Here is a 22,557-nt window from a genome sequence, read left to right as displayed (position 1 = left end):
TCACAAATATAGAGCTCCTGTTACTGAGTGTTTATGTTCTGTTCACTTTTCACATTCTCTTTAGACAATGCAGGGGGGAAAAACCTGAACACAAAAAATATATATTTTTTTGCAAATGTTTAGAAAGTTTAATATATATATTTTCAGTCAGTAAGTCAGTCTGTACAGTAAAAGTCTAAATGGTTGGATCCCATTGACTTTCACTGTATGGACAAAAACAGCTGCAATTTTTAAACAAGTATTTTCTGCATTTAGCAAAAAAAAAAAAAGAACGTGCTAGACAAACATGTTTGACAATTGTGTTCATGTCTCACATCTTTTACATCTAACGCATAAAAATAATCACAATAGTCAAGCTAAAAGTAATTCAACTTTTAAAAATGTCTCTCTACAATGTTTTCCCCATTTCACTATCTTGCATCTTTTATTTTGTATTTTTAAACACAAAAGCACATTATAAATAATGAAGTCATTTTGATGTGTGGATGAATTATCTCTTTGTTGAAAAAACTAAAAAAAAATTTAAAAATTGCATATTTTCATACTGCAGTGGTTGATTGATCCGAAGTGATGGATGCAAGATTTCATGGCAAATAAGAAAAAGCTTAAGAGAGCCATGTGAGGATGGTTTTAGTAATATGATAAACCCGTGCTTGGCAACGTCCCCCCACTCCCCCACCATGAAACACAAGTACGAATGTCACAAGCAATTACACACAAAGCATGACAAATGTGTGCTATCATGTATAGCTGCGTAATGACACTAGCATTGATGCCTGGCGGGCGCTCTGAAGACGACTGGAGAGACTCAACAGCATGAGTGAAGCCAGTCCTGTTAAAAATGCTCCGAAAAGGCTTCAAAAACAAGCAACATGCAAATCAACTGGCAGAATAAATTGGAGCTTACGGACTTCGCTGGAAAATGGAGGCCTGTTATGCAAACTCATGCATGACCCCAATGTGCCATTGTAATGGAGAAAAGGATTTTTTACACAGCACTGCGTCTCTCTCTCTTTCTCGCTGTCTGTATCTGTCTATCTATTTCTCTCTCTAGACACATACAATGATTTTAGCATGCATGCATAATTCGGAGCAGATAAGTGGCAACTGAAGCATTATGCCTATTAATAAATGAACAGCGTGTGAGATGCCAGAAGCTCAGTGACGGGAACATGAACAGCACAAGGCTAAAGCAGTAGAAGACCGTGAAAAACTGCATAGCAGATAGAAACTGCTATTAGAAAGTGTTAGGCAGACGTTTAGGCCTTCACTCTTAAAAATAAAGCTTCCAAAGGAGGGGTTTGCAACAACAGTGTAAAAGAACCATTTTGTTTTCCACCAATAAACCTATTAATAATCATTCCTTAAAAGAATCATTTTTTGCTTAGTATGAAGAACATTTTAAAATTCCAAAGTACCTTTTTCCACTATAAAGAATCTTTTGTGGAATTGAAAGGCTCTATGAATGTTAAAGGTTCTTATGAAATCATAAATGCGAGTGAGTGTTGTTCCATTATTCACTGGTTTTCTTTGTAAGTTTGAACTCTTTTTGTTTGACATTTAAAGTTAATGTGTTGCTGTAATTTTATTCGATGTTACATTACTTCTCATATCCCAACTTAATGTAGAGAGACAACTATGAGTAAACCATAAATTGATCTGGATATTAAGTTTGCAGTGAATGTCAAAACTCAAATGTCAACAATTTCACACCATGATAGGATTCGAAATAATGTGTATAATATTATTCAAATAATTAAGATTTATAGCACATTGATTGGCTGTCTTCAGTAATTTGCGCTCAATTCACAAGCACAAATGCATGTCTGATATGACTTATTTAATAACTTCATGCTTCTGCGCATTCAAGGCACGCATGTATAACTCAGTTGCAAGTTGTTTTTGTAAATTGAGTGCAGGGAGTTGTTTGCACCACTTTTCTGATTTTCCCATTTTTTTTAGCACTGTCAGTTTCATCAGCAAGGATAAAAATAACATTTTGTGTACCAATCCTAACAAAACAATAGCTGAAATTTGGTACTTTATTCACTAAAATAAGTTTAATCTTACCCTATGCAAAAACTCACTCACTATGCCGTTATTTAATAGATGGAGACACGTTTTTAATGAAAATATTCATATTAATCAAAGATTTATTCACTTTTAATGCACCTGATAAGCAACTAGTTAATAGTGAGAATTGTTTCCTATGCTAAAGTGTTACCTATATCTGAAATGAGAGTAGATGTAGGACATATTTTTTGCAAATTTTGACATGCATATTTAAAATGTATTAATTCTGCCGTAGTTGTTTTTGTTTTTACATTGAGCAGTTATTCTCATTATGTGTGGTCAAACTGGTCACAATTATTGATAACGTTGTTTATTTGTCAGCAAGGTCTGCATTCTTTTAGCACCTGATTCACTGAAGAAAATATGTAAAATATGTATTGGCATTATGAGCATGCTGTTTGTTTAGTGCTGAATACCATTTGCACGGCGCCATTCCTCATCTTGTGGGTCAGTTTTAAATTCTCGGCAGTTCTTTACAGCAGTGTCCAAGCCCAAATTCAATTTCCTAAATGTCTAAAAAAGATCTGTGAATGTTGCAGTCCCATTTAGAGTAACAGGCATCCCATAATGCCACATCAGCTCTTGACCTCAGTGTAACCTCGCCAATGTAAATATGAGGTTTGGTGCACACCTCTGTCTTTAGATGTGCGAGGCATCATTTTTTTCTCTCTTTCTGCAGTTTTCTTAATAAGGCCTGTTGCAGAAGTCCCAGCAGGCTGTGGTTATTTCATGCTAGTGTTAGTATTGATAGTAACTTCTGGTGCTGGGGGCTCCGTAAGACAGCTATTTTGTGACACTCATTAAGGATTGATAGAGCCCATTTATTTTGGTGTAATTACCAGTTCCATTACTTTTTACGACTAGTCTGGGTGCAGCAGGGACTGTGTGTGCACACAAGGCATTTTTTGAGAGCTCAATGAGCTGGTACAACCAGGCTATTGGTTGAAACAATACAAGGAAGTGGTATTTATGGAAAGACAAGATAAAAAGTGGTAGGAAAAGATAATGCAGAAAAGCTGCGTTAATGTGTTATTTGTTTTGTATGGTATGATATGTAAACCCAATGCTATTTCGTGACCAATTTGTATGTTTTTTACGAGGTAGCGAATTCGTACAAATTTGTACGACCTCACTTGTATGATTTTGTATGATTTGTCTAGACCCCAGTTTGGGGGGGTGGGATGGAGGGAGGGTGGTTAGGGGTAGGTCATTTGTACAAATTCATACAAACTTGAGAAATACATACGATTTAGCCAAAAATCATATGTCGTACGAATTTTGACACATTACCCACCTCAAAAATAAGTACAGTATGAATTGCTGTGAAATCGGGTTGGTAAAGCTCCAGAACATGCTGTCGGCACAACAAGTAGGGAAAGTGAGAGATAAAGCAGTGCGTGTACACATAAATAAACAGGCCACACAAATATACCCAAGCTCCCAACACTCTATTGACTCTCAGCGCTCTTATTCTGTTTGCTTCGGGCTATGTTTGAATGTGTGTGTGCATTTGTCTGATCCGAGCACCCACTGGCGCATGTGTCCACTGGCTGGTGTGTATTTACTTGTATGTGTTTGCTTGTTTTACCTCTCAAGGGAGGCATACCTCAGCTGCAGGGGATTCTGGGTATGTATACTAAAAGCAAAGACACACAAATTACAAATTAATATGTTATATAGTACAAAAAACAAAAACTCAGATATTCTACAGCTGTTGGAAAATTCAGGGAAACGGCTGCATGTCATGTTCGTTTGCATGAACCATTTGTTGCTTCAAGCTATCCTGACATTGTGGAAATGCTCTGAGACAGGCGATAAATTTGCAGCAGGACCATGAACCGTGTTTAGCTTCAAACTGCCTTTTCTAACACATTTACCAATGGGTCCTTCGGCTATTCATGCATGTTGATGTTGACTCAGAGTCTATGCTGAGTCACTCCTGTGGCCCAGGGTTCTGAGGAGCTACTTGAGAAATACTGGCATGTGAATGTGGACAGTGTGCCACATTATATTACAGACAGGAAATGTATTTTTGCGGCTTTGTAAGAAACAGACAGGTGTGGTGTCAGACTTCTTTGGCATATGACCTGGGCACCGTAATTTTGAGAAAACTTAAATTCAACTTCATACATTCAGATTTTTTTGTTCTTTCAACTGTTATCTTCAACTATATAGGTTCTCTTAAGTATTGGCTTTAAAAGCCTTTAAGTAACACTGTTTTGTTTCTGCCGATGTGAATTGGTTACTTCACTAAATGCAAAATATATAATCCAGACAATAAATTCATTGAAGTACCACAGATTTTCAATTTGAAACACACAAACCAATCTACAATGTAAAAAAAAATAATAAAACAAAAAAATTATGTATAAATTATTTTCACACAAAAACTGTCAATTTTACAAATAAATTACAAAGAAACAAAAGATAACATTCAAATCAATTTTGAAGTAGAGAGTAATAGTATAGTAAAATTCTCGTAAAACCATAATCCAATAATCTTGGTTTACAATGTACAACTTTGATTATTATTATTATTATAATTACTGTTGTTGTTGTTATTATTTAAGATATAAAAGGTTGTATTGTACTTAGATATGTAAAGAATAAGCTCTTAACATCATAACAACAATAATGGCAAAACAACAACAAAAGTTCAACAACAAAACTAATCCTGCATAATTTATTCATGCTGCAATGCATGCTGGGAACCCAGAAACCCTTAATATTTTAGCAATATTGTTCCATTTAAAATTATTTATTCAGATAGCTCTGTTTGACTAATTAGGACAACATTTTAGGGAATTCTGATTGTCAGGTTTCGAATGATTCATAATTGTTTTAGTATTTGTGAAATTGTGACTAAAACGTCCCATAAACTGTTTTATTTACAGTGCAGTTTTGTCTGAGCTTGACTGCTTGTGACAAGTGAGTGTGCGCATTTTTGTTTGCTATTGTGCACAGGATGACACAACAACAAGCATTTATCTGCAACATGCAGTGATAAATTTGTAACACTTTAACTTGCAGTGCAATAATAAATGTTAGGCTCATAATATGCAGACGCCGTCATATTGTTCTGTGTCGAAAAAAATCCCTCCAAGAGCTCTCAGATTGAATGATTTGTGTTTACACATAATCTTCCCGGCCAATGTGAGTTATAAGATTGCTCCAGACAACTCCGCATTCGGTCTTTGTACCATTCACGCTTCATTTCCCAGCACATTTTTAAAAAAAATATGTCATGTGAGCAAAATTAATGTCAGCCCAGAGGGAGTAACATGTCGAGAGTTATCTTATGATTCCACTGAGCTCAAAAAAAGGCTTTTGGCTGCGTTTTAAGCTGTGAGAAGTGCATGCATACTTTTTTTAAAATGCGGAGTTGGAATTCAAATCGGTGTTTTAAAGATGAGAAGTTACATTTCAACTGCCAGCCCTGAAAGCTGGAGCTATTAAACATAAATGCATGATAACAGCTGGTTCATATTCCCTTTGATGAAGCATGTTGTAGGGAGATGTGTTGCTGATTTTAATTTCTGATGCTAATCAATAAGAGAAGCCTCTGAATGCATTATTGAAACAGACTGAGCTGGTTTTACTGAAAGGAAGGGAAAAAAACAACATTTCTTATGTATGATTTATGTTGGTTGATATGAAATGGGTACTTCTGACCTAGAAATATCTGACCCTAGAACAGATCATCTCAGCCACAATTATATCCTGTCATTGTTTGACATATATCTGCTTAATCTGCATTTATATTATATGGAATTTTATTATATGTATCAATATATTTATATTGATATTTTTAAAAAAATAAATATAGCAAGAAATGTGATGCTGAAAAAATAGATTTGAATAATTTATTTGTGTGCGGATACACAGTATATATTTATATACAGTATTTATGCGTTTATGCAGTATATATTTAATATCTATATATTTACATAAAATGTATTATTTTTTCAAATAAATATATAGAGAGAGAGAGTGGAAAGTGATGCTAAATGATATACACATACACACATTAATTATAATATATTTACTGTAATATGTGTCTAACACCTTTCAGGATTGATAAGCTTTTTTATGTATTTTTAGTTTCACTATCAACCTTTTTGATGATTCACAAAAAAAAAAATTATAAGATTTGATAATTACTTTTCATTCTTGGATTCAGACCGATGAAATACTTCCATTTGTCTTGTTCTTGTTGATTTGTTTGTTTAGTTTGAACATAGGTCCCTTCTGGGTTCTGACTGGCAAGAGAGAAAGAAGAAGAGAGAAAGAATTTGCTGAAGATTAAAGAGTTTGAAAACTTCAGAAAATATGAGCATTTATAGCATCACTTTCCTCTAGGCTGCGCTGTAATTAAGCCATGTTTGATGGAAACTGTGAATTAGTCTGGGTTAGCTGCACTGTTGTGTGCTTTGCCTGTGCAATACATTACAGTTTAATGGGTGCCATTTGAGAATGAGTATCTCTCCACACTAGAGTAATTTCCAATCAGAGTATTTTCTCTCCAGCTCTCTGTCGAACCACTCCTCTAACTACCCCCCCACCCCACTCCCTCTTGCACTCTATACATTAAAAGCCCTATCATGACCGGTGTTAATCCTGTGATGGATATGATGGATAAAAATCACAAGTGCACATGCATCAGATTGTCAGGCACTGTATGACACTCTGTATCCCCGTCACCACAAGGTAAAAACGAGTCAAAAGAACATTCACAAGTCTCTTCCTGTTATCGAGCTTGTCATGTATTTCTTATCACTGAACCACACCAGCTTACAAATGAGCAATGATTTTAATAAGTGTAAGGATTGTATTATTACAGGAGAATGTCACATACTAATAACTTGGATTTAATGTACATATTTGTATAATGTGTTTCTAGTAGAGACCAGGAGGTCTGTAATATTTTTCAATGTTTTTAAAAGAAGTCTCACCCAGGCTGCATTTACTTGATGCATTATTTTTTGTGCCTCTTTATAGAAATTGATTTTAAAAATAGACCATTATTATAAACTGGAATAAAAAATGACAACTAGCCCCAGTCTTACTTTTGAGGCTGGCTATTAATAATAATGGTGTGTTTATTTGTTACTATCTATATCCACATACAGAAATAAATGTCATGTGGGCAGCAAGAGGAACAAAGTTGCTTGGAGTAAAGTGTGTCAGAGCTGTTTTACTCTGAACCCTTTGCTCCACTGCTCCATTCCATACTCCTTCGTTACCGTACTTTTAATTAGCCTTTGACTCACCAAAAACATTAAAGCATTGATTCTCTTAAAGGTAATCTCTATGTGCACTACTGTAATGACCTCAGGTCTAGAAAGGCCTGATGGGAGAATGGCCAGAGTTGCTCTGATTGATGTGACTCACCTCTAACATAACCTCGGGGGAGAAAGAGAGGGAGAAAGCTAAAGAGAAACAAGAAGCAAGTTAATTTTACTAGTAACACGCTTTTTTAACTTACCTTAAATTTTAATTTGCTGAAAATGTACTCACACCTAGACCATCCAAAATGTAGATGAGTTTGTTTGTTTATCGGTTCATAAATGTAGCATTACATCACTTGGACACCCATAGATCCTCTGCAGTGAATGGGTGCCGTCGGAATAAGAGGGCAAACAGCTGATAAAAACAACACAATAATCCACAAGTGATCCACATGACTCCAGTCCATCAATTAAAGTCTTGTGAAGTGAAAAGTTTTGTCTGTTACAATCAAATTCAGAATTTTAACTTCAAAACATTGCTTCCAGCTAAAATAAAAGTCCTCTATCCATAATATTGCTTTCTCCAGTGAAAAAGTCATCTCGTCTGATTCAGGAGAGAAATATGCACAAATCAAGCACAAGTGAAAATAAACAATTCTAAACAAATATATCAGTAGATTTTGATGGGAAAGGACAACAAGGGATGAACTTGTTGGAGGAAGCGTAATTATGGATTATAGCCATTATTTTGGCCAGAAACAACAATTTATGTTGTGTATATATATATATATATATATATATATATATATATTATATATATATATAATATATATATATATATATATATATATATATATATATATATATATATATATATTATATATATTATTTGTATATATTATATATGTTATTTTACCTATTTATTTATACTTTTTGTTCATGCAGTGAAGGTCAATGGGGTCCACTGTGTCCAAAATTAATTCTTCAAATATGTTCTTTTTTGGGGTAAACTATCCCTCAAAAACTCTGTCATGAAGCTGCCAAGCAGCTACTTCACGCAAACAGGTAATGGAGTAGTGATTACCTGTAGCTAACAGAAACATGGTGTGAATGAGTTTAGCCTCAGCAGCAGGGCTGGAATGGCCATTTGTCCTCTAAGAAAGTCAGCATTACGGTAGCTCACAGTCCGGAGGTATCATTACCCCGCACTCACTCTGAGCACAGATGGTGCCACTGCCAGTGCAGGACGGTTTAATGTCCACCTGTCTGACGGCTGTGCAAAAAGCTGCCTCTCTGGCCTCACTCTTGATCTTTCACCATCACACTCATACAGATTAAACCAGCAAACACAACCGCATAAACACACTTCTCCTGCCACAAGATGTAAAAAGCATTAAATCCCGATGAAAGACTGCTAAACCTATTATTAGCTTCCATTAGACTCACCTCAAATCATTACAGTCAGACTCAGTGAGACGCCTTGTGAGAAAATAGGCCTTTCTGTGTCACATCAATTGTGATTTCAGCCAGCGACATGCACATAAAACAGATATACTGAAAGGCTTTTTATTGTCACTGGATAAATGTGCTCTGTAAATGTTCTTTGCAGTCTGATTTATCTCTGGGCAAGTGCAAGATTAATAACAGAAGCAATTTTGGACAAGGAGAGATTTAAGGGCCAGGTTGTTTAGATCAAGATGCTGAAATGTGGTAACAGGTTAAACATATGCCAAACGCTTCTGTAAACATTGGGACAATCAATCCTAGTAGCACAAATCAATTAAATGTTTCATCTATATTTTATATTCTTATTTTGTGTTATTCTAATTCTTTATATACATTTATATAATACTTTTTATATAAATTTTGCAATAACACAAGCAAGAATGTTTTATTTGCCTTTTGAATGTCATTATCCATTCTCTGTTTTTTCCTATTTTATATTCCTATTTTATGCTGTATATTTTATTTTTATATTTTATTCTGTTATATTTTAAATTCTATTTATAGAACATACTTTTATTTCCTTTCATTTAGAGATTGTGCCTTTTCTGTAAGCCACTGAAATGTATATATTTTTTTTTCTATTTTGTTTTATGCTTAATTCTTTAAATTACATTTTTTGAAAATGTCATTATGCCTTGTCTGCAAGCCACCTAAATGTTTTTTTTTAATTTTCCTATCATTTAGAAAGCTTATACCTTTTCTGTAAATCCCTGAAGTATTTAGTTCATTTTTCTGTTGCATAACCCCTTTTTGTTACTTTTGTATTAGATTTTTGTTATTTTGCGTCACTGTGCTTCTTCTGTAATCCACTGAAACATTTTTTGTTAATTTTTTTCTATTTCATATTCCTGTTTTATGTTTTGATTTTGATTTTTTCATTTAGAAAGTGACGTTATGCCTTTTCTTTAAGCTACTGTTTTTCTAATTTTGTCTAATTTATATATTTGTATTTATATTTGTGTTGTAACCTCTATTACATTATTTTTCTGTAATCCACTGAAATAAAAAATTTTATGTTATCTTTTTACTCATATTTTGTGTTTTATATACAGTAGTGCAACATATGTCAGTGTCATGGCCTAACTTCTATTATAGGTTAAAGAAGAGCTTTTTAGGTCAGGTCATGTAGAAAAAGGGCTTGTTCTGTGCTTGGGTTCTGAATGTATTTTCGCTGTTCCTGCTCTATTCTATCGCTAAAATTATAGAACACACTCGTTGGTTCAGAAGAATTTCGATTCAGGAACACATCCTACTTTAAGTGCTTTGAGGTGTGGTGTTTATGCTGATTCTGGGTTGAGTTGCAGTAGCGAATAGCTCTACAGTTTAAGCAGTTTGTTGTGTTTAAGGCTTGTTATGCTCTTTAAACTGTCTCCCTCTGCTCGCAAATACTTACGGCTGAGAAGAAGCTAAAACTTTAAATTACCTCCAGCAGGTGAATGCTTTTTCGGAATATCACTGCAGATATTAATGCCATTTGTTTGTGAATGTTAAAGTGGTCCACAATTTTTCATTTTGTGTGTCAACTCGTCTTCTGAACACTCAAAATCCAAGATGAAAACAATAATCTCAACATTTGCTGGGCCATTATGGATCAGTGAACTACAGCATGGATTTTAAAGCTTTCCGTATAGGACAGAGCCATAAAGAATGGACAAGCCATTCCCATCTTCATGGAAATCCACATTCCACAATAATGACTAGGATCGAATTGCTGCTGTATAAGACATCCACCTCCTAAAAAAACACCACGGGGAGCTATGATTCACTATGACTGAACGAGTATGGGAATCTTATCCAGAAAACGGCCTTAAAAAGGAGAAATTCTGAAATAGTAAAGTAGTCCATAAGACATTCCATGCAGTTAACAGGGGTTAAATAGAATCCAGAGGGATTTGTGAAGGCGTTTTGTGGTTTCAGGTTCTCCTGTAAATGCTGGGATATTATCGAGCTTATGAAGAGCACAGCAGTAATAGGTCCAGAGTGAGCTGTCATGAATGGCAGCAAGTGTTTTGATCGTAATCCTGTCAGTGTGTTGGGGTTGATGTTTTAATGTGAGGTCAAAACTAGACGTGTGTTGCCAAACACGCTCGGACAAATGGATGCCTCCAGCTCAAACGTGAGGACTGATAACAGCGTAGCAATGGCCATCAGGCCCAGCACTGTTCGTTTTCCATTGCTCACTCAAACCCTGAAGCAGGGGCTTGAAAAAAGAGAGATCAAGCTTGAGGACACTGTAATTTCCTCTCTTATGTTTCTCTAGTATTGATTTAAAATTGTCTCAAATCTGTATTGACCAATACAGATTACATTTAGTCAACATTGGTGGATGTATATCCCATGTATATCTAAAATGTTTCCAACAATACTGACAAAAAAAAAAAAAGAATCTATCAGCCAGTAAGCAATGCTGACTGTCAAAACGGTGGGAAATGGGCCACCTCCTCCTGATTCTTCTTCTTCGATGCTCTCACAGCAGTCAGTATGGCGCAATTTCTCTCGTATGTCCTCACGTGAGCTCTGGTGTAATTGAGGGATGTGGGAGCGGACTGGTGGACAGCTGTCAGAGGAAGATAAAGAGGGTTTCCATGGGTGTTGGGGAAAGGGGAGCATCTGATGGAGGGCCTCGCTGCAGCGACCCTACTGGCTGAATTACCTAGCCGCTTTATAATTGTGTGAGAGAGGCACTTCCAACAACTCTGTCATTACTCAACCGAACGGGCCCGGCCCAGCCCAGCGAGGGAGCTGCCTGCCTCCTTCCCTCCCTCTTGCTCTTTTCCCGTCCTGCACTCGTGTCCTCCTCTGTTCCCTTGTTCTTTCCTGTCTTGGGGTTGGTGCAGAGCTGTGAGCCCACTGTTTAAGGGGGAAACCATTACCTCTCATCAATCCCCCAGCTCTCCTCAGGGTGCTGTCTATTGTTATGGTGACCCACTAGTAGCTTTTTGCGCATTCTGGTCTTTTCCCTTTCTTTTTTCCCCTCTTTTTGTCACAATGGGGTCCACTTTGCTGCAGTGCATATCATGTAGCTCCAGATATCCTGTAAAGTGTGTGTGTTAAAGGGCAGGGAGCATGATAATGACTGTGAGGACTTCATAATTGCACTGTCTCAAGGTCTTTTATCAAGAATGAGTCTTGCCTATTTAGTCACATCAATGTCATACCGTGCTATATGTCTCCACTTTGTCTAAACCACGACTGCACCCTCGCCATCCTGCACTCCATATAAAAGCCCTTGCTTACATCACACGAGGATAAAAAGGCTTGTCATTTAGATAAGATAATCAACATTCTTCAAGGGCGATTTGCAGTGCAGAGAAAAGAAAGAATACATGGTAATTACACAGAAAGCCTAGCAGTAAGAGTCTGTAGAAGAGCCTATAATTTTCTCTTTAGAGGCTTTTTACAAGGGCCATTTGCTCTAATGCTTATTTAACTGATGACTTTGGAAGTTAATCTAATTAAGGAGCTGAGGCTTCCAATTTTGTATTATTTTTTTATTTGATTGCCTTTTTACCCTCATGGATTTAAGTAAATATGTCTAAAACACACACACACCAAAAAAACTCTCTGAAATACCTTTTCTGTGTGCATAAAATTATCTTAATATTTGTGGAAAATATGTTCTGTGTTCCCATCTAATTTTTTTAAATTCCCCCCTCATGTGTCTGTTTTTTTATGTGATTGTTGAAAAGAAGCTGAATCTTATTAAAGGGGTCATATGATGCAATTTCAATTTTTCCTTTCTCTTTGGAGTGTTACAAGCTCTTGGTGCATAAAGAAGATCTGTAAAGTTGCAAAGACTAAAGTCTCAAATCCAAAGAGATATACTTTATCAAAGTTAAGACTCATCCACACACCCTAAAACGGCTCGTTCTAACACGCCCCCACATCTCTACATCAGTATGTGGTGTACCTTTTATTCTCGTTGTAGTATTGTTGTTGTTGCTGCCGCCATTTCGTATAGACACTGTGTGTTTCGCCGTGAAAGCGAAACCACTTTATTTGGCCTTCCAAACGAGGACGATATCTGCTTCGTCAGGACTGTAGGTGATCCGTGCTGGTCGCTGAGGAAATATAGCAACTTTGCACTGTGGCTCGTCGGATCGGCTTTCTCCGTGGACGAAGCGGAGTCCAGCCCGGGGTCGTCACATGTGGTTGCCGCAAGCCCAAAGTTGTCTTCGAAGTCTGTTATATTGTATTTGTTTATATTTTCATTTTTGCACAAAAGTTAGAAAGTGGTTAGTGCAAGATCAAATAATAATTAATATTAATTAATCTCTGCAAATCGTAATTAATCCCTAAAGCAGTAAAACAAGCTGAATCCCTTTTTTACTTGTACACCATTTGCATGAAAATATAAATGACTAGGATTCTCAAACAAGTATGACTTTAATTTGAGTATTTGTTGCTCAAAATTTGGGGGAGTCAGATTTTGGGTGAGGTTGATGGTTCAAATCAAACCTTCCTTACTGACTGCATTCATGTTTCATGTCTTCCAGAGTTGACCTCATTTGTCACTGATGTGCTTGTAACTCAGGTGTGCATTGCTGAAATGGGTATTTCATCAAATACGTGCATCTTTACTGTTTGTCAAAGGGAAAGTATCTCATATGTGACACTGATGTACGTGTGTTTCTGCATCCACAGAGGGAGGAACATGTGAGGTCATTGCAGCACACCGATGTTGCAACAAGAACCGCATTGAGGAGCGTTCCCAGACTGTCAAGTGCTCGTGTTTACCGGGAAAAGTGGCCGGAACAACACGGAACAAACCCTCCTGTGTAGACGGTAGGAATCCAGATCTGACTTCACAGCATCATCACGGTCAAACATATCACCTTACCCAAAATGTAGCACTATTTAAGTGCAAAATCAGGTTTGGATGCCTTTTTCATGCTCAGATGCAAGACATTTTTAGGGAAATGTTGTGAAAAAATAAAAAGCTTTCTCCAATGAAAATATCTGATAATATCTCAAATTATCTGACATTTAGGTCTGAGTAAAAAGAACTGAAATGAATGGCATCTCAAAACAGGCTAAAAAAGACAAAAACTATGACACAAAAAAATGAGCACTGATGCAAAATGCATAAATCACAACCTTATTGTTGTTCCTTTTTCTTTTTAAAGCTGCAGCAGGTGTGAAAAGTGCTTTGACAGTTCCTGTGTGAGCATTCGAATATGCAAAAACGAATGCCCATTATAAGTTTAGACAAGCATAATTTGGAATAACAGACTTTCAAAGCTTTCTTCAGATGACATTTCGCTTCAGCTGTCACCTTGATGGGATTTTAGAGGATTTATTCAAATTTGATGCAAATGCCAGGGGGCCCACATGACCTCTCCACTAAATCAAGATAACCCTGTGCTAACACATAAATAAACAAATATTTAGAAGAAATATATGTACATATACTTTTCTTCGTGTGTCACGATTAGAGCTCAACCTAATCTTTTAAGTCTGAGGCTCAAGATGTAACACACATATGAATGTATGTACAATTGTATGTTGTATTTATATGTCTCACTTACCCCACTATATATATATATATATATATATATATATATGATGAGCTCAAGGTCTGCATTTAAAATCACACCAGATAGGGGTGCTCCGATCAGGTTTTTTGAGGCCGATCACAGAAAGCAGTATCTGCTGATACGATCACCGATACCGATCTTTTTAAAGCCTTCTTTTTATCATGTAGAATTATTTATAGTGATGATCCAATCAAGATTTTTAGACATTTATTTAGGACATAAATTAATTCCTCTTTAATGTGACTCTTGTGAGAGGGTTTTTTTTTTTATTTGAAGGGTGGAGGGGAGCTTTTTTTTAGACATTTTTCAAAAATATATATTTATGTCACCTAAATGTTTGATCATGCACTACATTTTTGTTTTGACGATCATGCAATTGTTGCACAATAGCTTACACACAGCACAAGCCTGATTCCATGAGGTGTATGTAAGGCAACCTTTTACACCAGTTTCACACATACTCCATTCGCAGTGCGTATGCAGTCCATGTGCGGTACGTGAGCGGTGCAGAAGCAGCACTGTCTGCAGCTGATCTGTGGCAGTTTACTGCAAACACAACATTTTTTTTTTATTATTTTGATTTCAAATCCAAAACATTGTTACTTAAAATGTATGTGAGAAATGCAATTGTCATGTAAAAATGTCGTGTGCAGTGGAAAGGTGGCTTGAGATGATGCCGCTGCATGTCATGCCAAACATCTGACGGTAGGCGCGTTGATCAGTGTGATCAAACATTCCAAAGTAATTATCGGCCGATAGTAATCGGTAGCACCCCTAACACCAGAGGTGTTCAACTGGGATTAGGACATGGCTTTCTGCAGACCAGTCAAGTTCTTCCACACTGACTGAATCACTCATTTCTTTTTTAACCTTGCCTTATACACAGAGGCATTGTCATGTTAGAATAAAAAAGGGTCCTGTCCAAGCTGTTGCTATAAAATTAGAAGTACACAATTCCCTAGTACTGTATATCACTATATGTTTAAACATTAAGATTTGTACTCATGGAAATTACTAAAGTAGTCAAACCTGTTCATTAGAAGGGGGTGTTCCAACACTTTTGGCTCACTTTTGTGTGTATATCAACAGCTAATTAGTATTGCACTTGAGTTCCCTTCCTCCAAAAGAATACAAAAGTGTTTGAAAGGTCAATTTTTAAGCTACATCTCTTTCTCCATTCCTCAGAAGTTTTTTCAAGCTTCAGATTCCACTCGTTTGTCTTTTGAATACTTTCAATATGGTGATTTCACCGCCCTGTTCCACAACAGATTGTACTGAATGCCAAACTCTAGGTGGTACGATGCACTAGAGCTGGAGCCGTGCGTATCTTCGCAGCATACTGATGTGATCTGTGTAATAGCATAAAGAAAGATTAACACTTCATGCCTCCATGCGCGTGTCCTGCAGGGAGGGCCAGGTCCAGCACATCTGCTAGTGTATCGATCAAGCCAGACAGCTTGTTATGTGGGCAGGTGAGATAAAGAACGGAGTTGACAGACCACTGGTCAGTGATGTGTGAGGGGTTGAGTATCTGGATGTAGTCGCCATCTACATATGGTCATACATATGAGTCACCGCATTATAAATATGCGTCCTTTGTGTGTGTGATAGGAGTAGGATTTGGATTACCACATGTTAAGGGTGACTTTTAGACTATGGTTATCATGATGGTATCTTTGGTACAGAATGCTCATAGGTCAGGACAATACACCAGTCAAGCACTGCATCCAAATGTGAGTACTTCATATTATATAGCAGGTGAAAAGCAGTATGTGAAATACATATTATGTTTAATTTTTTGAAACAGTGGACGAAAAGTACCCAAATGAGCTACTGATTCCACTGAGATTCTGAAGTACACTTTACAATCCTAAGAGTCAGTGAAGCAATGTACAGTAGGTCACATGACAGGGCCAACTTGGGGCATATTGTATGTGTATGATGTATGTATTATGGGAAATCATGTCTTTAATAACTAAGAGATAAACAAACGACATTAGGTTAAAATATGTATATAATTGCTTACTATACTAAAATAGTGCATTATAAAATAAATTGAACATTGTTTCAAAAATTTAAATATCTCTACTTTAACACTTTCATACTCTAATTACATTTAAATTGGTTGTGAATACATTTAGGTATTAAGGTAAGTGCAAATGCGTAGTGTATAACCTAAGCTGACAAGCTAATTGGGTATCTGTATGTTATGCTAAAACATAAAACAGTCTTTAATGGTCATTAAAACAGTTCAAACAACATATATCATAACACGTTAACATAAATATCCATTATTCATTATTCAAATTCAAACCCATTTAAAGTACTCATTAAAAGGCAGTGATGTCCTAATGGAGAACCAGGTTTGAGGGAGGACAGGATTTTTCATGATACTGGATTGCATTCATATTACACAGATGCATGCTATAAAAAACATTCACAAATTTCCTCATCAAATACAGTAGGATATATATACCTACTCAGACGGAGGCCTCTTTTTTGTGTCTCATTTCAAAAGGCTGTGCCCTTCAGAGGTTGCTTTATCATTTCAGAAAATGATTTTTTCTTATTTCTTGTGAGCAAAAATTACTGTAATTTCTTTCTTTCTTTGGAATGTAATGGTTAATTTTAGTATCATAATGATCATGTTGTTTACGTGTTTGGTTTATCAAGTCAAGATGTAGTGGGTAGCTCATTCATATGCATCTTTTCTTTTACAGTTTACAAAAGACAATGCAATGATTATCTTAAGAGAACCTGCATCTCATTTTTAACACATCACCAACCGCTCATTATGTGAATTATATTATATTAAAACTTTCCAATGATGTTTTTAATTCTATCATTTGACATGACAAATTATTCATTTTTACTTATTGCTGAAATTTTATGCTATTTCAGAAATATATTCGATTTAAATTAAAGTTTTGGCAGAGAAAATAATCTTAAATTTTCATTTTATTTTGAACCTATTAAGGAATAGCAAAAAAGGTGTTCCAGAAATGAGCTGTTTCCAAGTTACATGCAAGGCTTGTTTTCCAGTGTTTGATGCCACATTGATGCTTAACTCATTTGCATTATGTTGTCTGAACATGAACCTGTGTATCACGCCTGGTCTTTGTGTAAACCAACACAACATTATTATTCATCAGAGTCATACACATAAACAGCTGCAGGAGTGTCTGAGTGAGCGTATATGCTGATTAATGAAGCCTTGTTCTGTTTCTTCTCCATGAAATCAAGACAATCGAGTGGTTATACAGTTGTGGAGGAAGTTCCCGCTTCCCTCATGTGTGCTCTGGCCTGGATATACACTCATCTTCTGCCTGATAATAATACTGTCTTTATGAGTAACGACTTTGTCGGCTGAGCCTGACGGAGACCTGAGGGAGGACCTGCGGGGACAGACTCAAACACTGCTGCTGTCACACACAAGCGCGCTTCTGCACGTAGTCACACCCCACACACACATTTAAAACACACACGCTGTTTGTCACCACCTTTCTCTCTATTACACACACACACTCACACAATTTTTGTCGCCCTACTAAAATCTGTCAGCGAGTGTGCATGGGGTTCACATCCTTCACACGTGCCAAAGAGAGAGTGGCTAAATTTGGAGAGCCATCGCCCTCCTGTCATCTGACTTTTTAGAAGTCGTTTAGGCAGAGTTATTAATGGAATAGCAAAAACACACATTCTCCTTCTCTTATCACCTGAAGGGTAAACAAACAAAAAAATATTAAATTCTTTATGCCGAAAAACTTAATATGTTTAATAGATCTAATTCAACCAGGCAGAGAAGCTGCAAATTAACTAATTTTGTTTCATGAGGTAATTTTTGCTATTTAATCCTAAAACATCCTAATTTGGTTTGCTGTACTTAACTGCTCTGTTTCCTGGTAGAGTTTCCTGGTTTGGAGGTGTTTTGGGCTTATTTTCTACAGTATTATAAAAGCTTATAAGCATTTGTTTGGATGTTGGAGTTGTGTTCTGAAAAACTTTTTAAAAATGTCTAATTCAAACAGGCAGGGAGGCCACGAATTACCATTTAATTATATGTGTGTTAAAGAGATAGTTCACCCAAAAATGAAAATTTTATGTTTATCTGCTTACCCCCAGGGCATCCAGGATGTAGGTGACTTTGTTTCTTCAACAGAACAAAAATTATGATTTTTAGCTCCAGCCGTTGCAGTCTCTCAGTCGTATAATGCATGGCAAATGGTAACAAAATCTATGAGAGTAAAAAAACAGACTTATGAATGCATTACCTACCACCTATCTCTCAAGTGGACCATTGACACTCCTATTTGAGATTGTAGATAGAGTGTCAATGGCCCACTTGAGAGATAGGTGGCGGTAATGCACTTATAAGTCTGTGATCTGCCATAATGCAAGAAGAAGAAGAAGATGCCTCAGGCACTTGCTGTTGTGAAGCGGGTTCACAAGAGTTCTAACAGTTCGGACATTGCGTGAATCAGAGGTAAAAAAAAATTATATACTGTTCAGTTTCTTGCACAGACCGATCGCTTTGTGTCTTTACACATCAATGTATCGTCATGAGCCACATGGTTTAATTTGGATTTGTCTGTGCATTTTTTTTTTTTTACTCTCATAGATTTTGTTACCATTTAGCATGCACTATACGACTGAGAGACTGCAACGGTTGGAGCTAAAAATCATAATTTGCGTTCTACTGAAAAAAACAAAGTCACCTGCATTACCCTGGGGGTAAGCAGATAAACATCAGATTTACATTTTTGGGTGAACCATCCCTTAAATTTCTGTAACTAAATAATGAAAAACTTCAACCAACCAAAGCTGGTCTTAAGTGATCTGTTGGCTCTTTGGCACTTTCCACAAGCTAAACACCATCTAAATCCAGCAAACCAATTTAAAATTGATAAAGCAATATCTTTAAATTTTATTTTATTAGAAGTGCACCAGTTCAGAAATGCAGTTCTCATGGGGAGAAGCTTCCTACTATATATATATACTATATATACATATGGAAATTACCTCCTTTTTCCACCTGAAGGTTAAGCAATCAAAACATATGAAGAGAGACAAAAATGTGCTAATTTTGTTTCATGAGCTGCTTTTGTATTAACTCTCTGTAACTTAAACTTCTTAAACAGACCTAAGAAGGTTCTTTCCCCAGGCTAAACACAAGCTTGTCTAGGGTGGGAGACTAGCAAACCATTCTAGAATGGTTAAACAGTTTTTATTTCACCAGAACTTGTGCTGTTTACATGTATGTCAAATCACAAATAAAATCAGACCTCAGATACCATAATCATGCCCATGTTTTTGGGCACTAGTCTAGCTAATACAAGCTTTAGAGTAAGGGAAAAATAATTCCATATCATTTACACAGTGTTATAATGCAACTTTATTATCAAAGCTCTTTTTTTGATTTGTTTTTTGGACATTGCATTGAAAATCCACTTAGTTCAAAATTCTCACAGGAACAATGCTTCTTTTATTAAAAAATTACCAACTTTTTCAACCTGAAGGGTAAACAAACCTAAAATATTGAGTTCTCTGTGCTGAAATTGTTAATAATATCTGAGCTTAATATATTTAATTCGAACAGGCGGTGAAGGCACAGATTAGCTAATTTTGTGTTAGATTGGAGAATGATTGTTTTGGGAGATATGTAGCTGTGTGCATAGAGACAGTGGCACAGTTAGTGGGAGTGTGCTGTCAGATTATCCCAGCATGGGAATTGATTATTAGCTTTGACAAGGAGAATACGTCCCAGTTATGTCAGGCCCAACAAGACTCTTAGTAAAGAACATCCCTTTTAACATGTCAAATGCTGGGTTTATTCACCACATACACACATATGGGGCTTTTCATACACATAGGGATTAAATAACCCAGCTTTAGACCCAATTTTACAGGGTCATAAGCACAACAAAAAAACTACACTCAGAAATGTTTCATCTTTCGCTAATGCTAATATTGTCTGAAAGTCCACTGCTGTTTCCACTTTTACATTTGTTCTTTTTTTTTCAAGCCGTTTTCTGTCCTCTTTCCTCGTTTCTGTTATGTACAGACATTCACACACACACACACACACCCTTTCCATAACCATCACTGATGTAGAATGAGCCCTTCTGTTTTGCTGGGGGCCGTTAATGCAGAGCATGACAGGTTGTCATGGTGCATTTGATAGAAGCCCTGCGGAACACACACAAACCAGATACACTTCAAGTGAGCAAAATGACTTCATAAACATAGCTGATCAACACCCACTAAAAGAAAAAGAAAAAAAACTATGCATGAGATAATGTATGTATGCTCCTGCAGACGTGTGCAATAAGATTGCAAGACTTCATACACAAGCCCAATCAGAAGCAGTGATGTATGCCACTATGAAAACCAGCAAGGGCATTGCGGGATGCAAGCTTTTTAATTACCACTATGTGTAACTTCATAATTAGAACCACTCTCATAATGTTTCCACATTTGCATATTCTGTCTGTTTGTTTAATCGCAATTAAACTTTGCCCTAGTTCTGAAGATTAATTGCATATTTATGGTGTCATTCGCTTCTCATCTTAATGATGTTTAAACACAGCGCTTAGTGCTCATCTGAGGCAGAGGCAGTATTGTGACTGCTAGGCGTCCGATGGAAGTCTGAAATAATGAACATCAGTGGCACCCTGCAAGCACGGAGCTGTCAGAATCCATGAGCACACAGTTCTCTGAGCACCTGGGCAGAACTCTGAAACAGCTCTACCTGTGAGTCAGGTTCCCGCAGAGAGGACGGGTCAGGATTAGAGCAAATCTGCACCAATAAACACAGCCTTTCATTTTTCCACTTGCTTGCTCTTTCTAGATCTCTCTCTCTCTCTCTCTCTCTCTCTCTCTCTCTCTCTCTCTCTCTCTCTCTCTCTCTCTCTCTCTCTCTCTCTCTCTCTCTCTGTGTGTGTGTGTGTGTGTGTGTGTGTTCGTCTATCCCTAATAGAAACACTTTTCTGACTCTGAGTAAAATATATACTAGGATACTAATGTAATTGTGACTTTATTCCTCTTAACCTCTTAACTGTGACAATACATTACAATTGTGGCATTATAGCCTTCTACAACTTCTTCAAAAAGCGAGTTTCTATCTCTCAGATAAATAGGTCTTGTGCAGTTGCAATAGCCACTTTATGTATCACAATTGTAACTGTACTGTATATCAAACAGTTGTAATTTTTCTTCACAACTGCAGGCTTTTATCTCACGAATTTGATCTTATTTCTCATAAATGCAACTGTATCTCACAGGTGTGATTTTTTTTTCTCACAATTGTGACGTTAATTGTGATATTATATTTCACAATTGCAACTTTATATATTACATTTGGGAATTTGTCAAATTTGCAACTAGAATTGCCACTTTACTCTATTTCAAATTTTTTTTTTTTAATTGCAAGTTTATATCTCACAAATGCGAACTTATATCTCACAATTGTGACTTTATATATCACAGTTTAATTTTTATCTCAGTTTTGACTAAAACACTTGCAGCTTTGTCTTATAGTGACTTCATGTCTCACAATTGCAATTTTTTACAATTTAATTGCAACCTTTTTTCAGAGCTGTGACATTATATTTCAAAGTAGCAACTTTAAATATTACAACTGGGATTTTATGAATCAACATTTTATATATCAAAACTGAGATATTCTCATGAATGCAACCATTTAATATTTGCTATTAAATGGCTATTACTATTACCATTGCAACTTCTTTACTCTTGCAACTTCTCAAAACTACTTAATCTTTTAATCTCTGCAACCTCATTTGAGACAAAATTGTGACTTTGTATCTCACAATGTGATTTTTTGGACCCTATAAAATGAGAATGTCCTTTGCCTAATACCACTTGCAGCTGACTAGCAATTAACAAATCATGGTTGTAATTAAAACCTTCTGGCTATTGAGGGATGAGCCTTTCAATTTGGCCTGTCCACACTTCCTATGCCAGTATGAAGCAGAAAAATACAGGAAAGAAAACTGCACAAACAAATTCACAGAGTAGTTTACCAGCAAGTATCAAAAAAGTCTAATTCATGTGTTGAGAATCTTCTGAGCCTGTATACAATCAGGCATTGTTTTGCACATTTATTGAGAGCTGTGAAGAAGAACACACACACACACACACACGCTGTATAGTGAAGCTCACTTTGAAGAAAGGCTGAGAACTCTGAGGTCTAT

General features: G+C 36.4%; 1 protein-coding gene across 4 annotated transcripts in view; it reads left to right on the top strand.

Moving 5' to 3' along the window:
* Nucleotides 1-22,557, top strand: part of LOC109061207 (chemokine-like protein TAFA-1) — a 171,478-nt gene that overhangs the window by 127,394 nt on the left and 21,527 nt on the right. For all 4 annotated transcript variants that reach the window (XR_006155913.1, XR_006155912.1, XR_006155914.1 and 1 more), the window contains exon 3: nucleotides 13,452-13,592. Coding sequence is in view for 1 of the 4 variants with exons in the window: in XM_042734414.1 (XP_042590348.1) it covers nucleotides 13,452-13,592 (141 nt within the window). In the remaining 3 variants the exon portion in view is untranslated. The remainder of the gene's footprint in view (nucleotides 1-13,451; nucleotides 13,593-22,557) is intronic.

This window comes from Cyprinus carpio, chromosome B11 (assembly GCF_018340385.1).
Source record: "Cyprinus carpio isolate SPL01 chromosome B11, ASM1834038v1, whole genome shotgun sequence".
Lineage (NCBI taxonomy): Eukaryota > Metazoa > Chordata > Actinopteri > Cypriniformes > Cyprinidae > Cyprinus > Cyprinus carpio.
The sequence above is the reverse complement of the archived record's forward strand: the minus strand, read 5'-3'. Positions and strand labels throughout refer to the sequence as shown.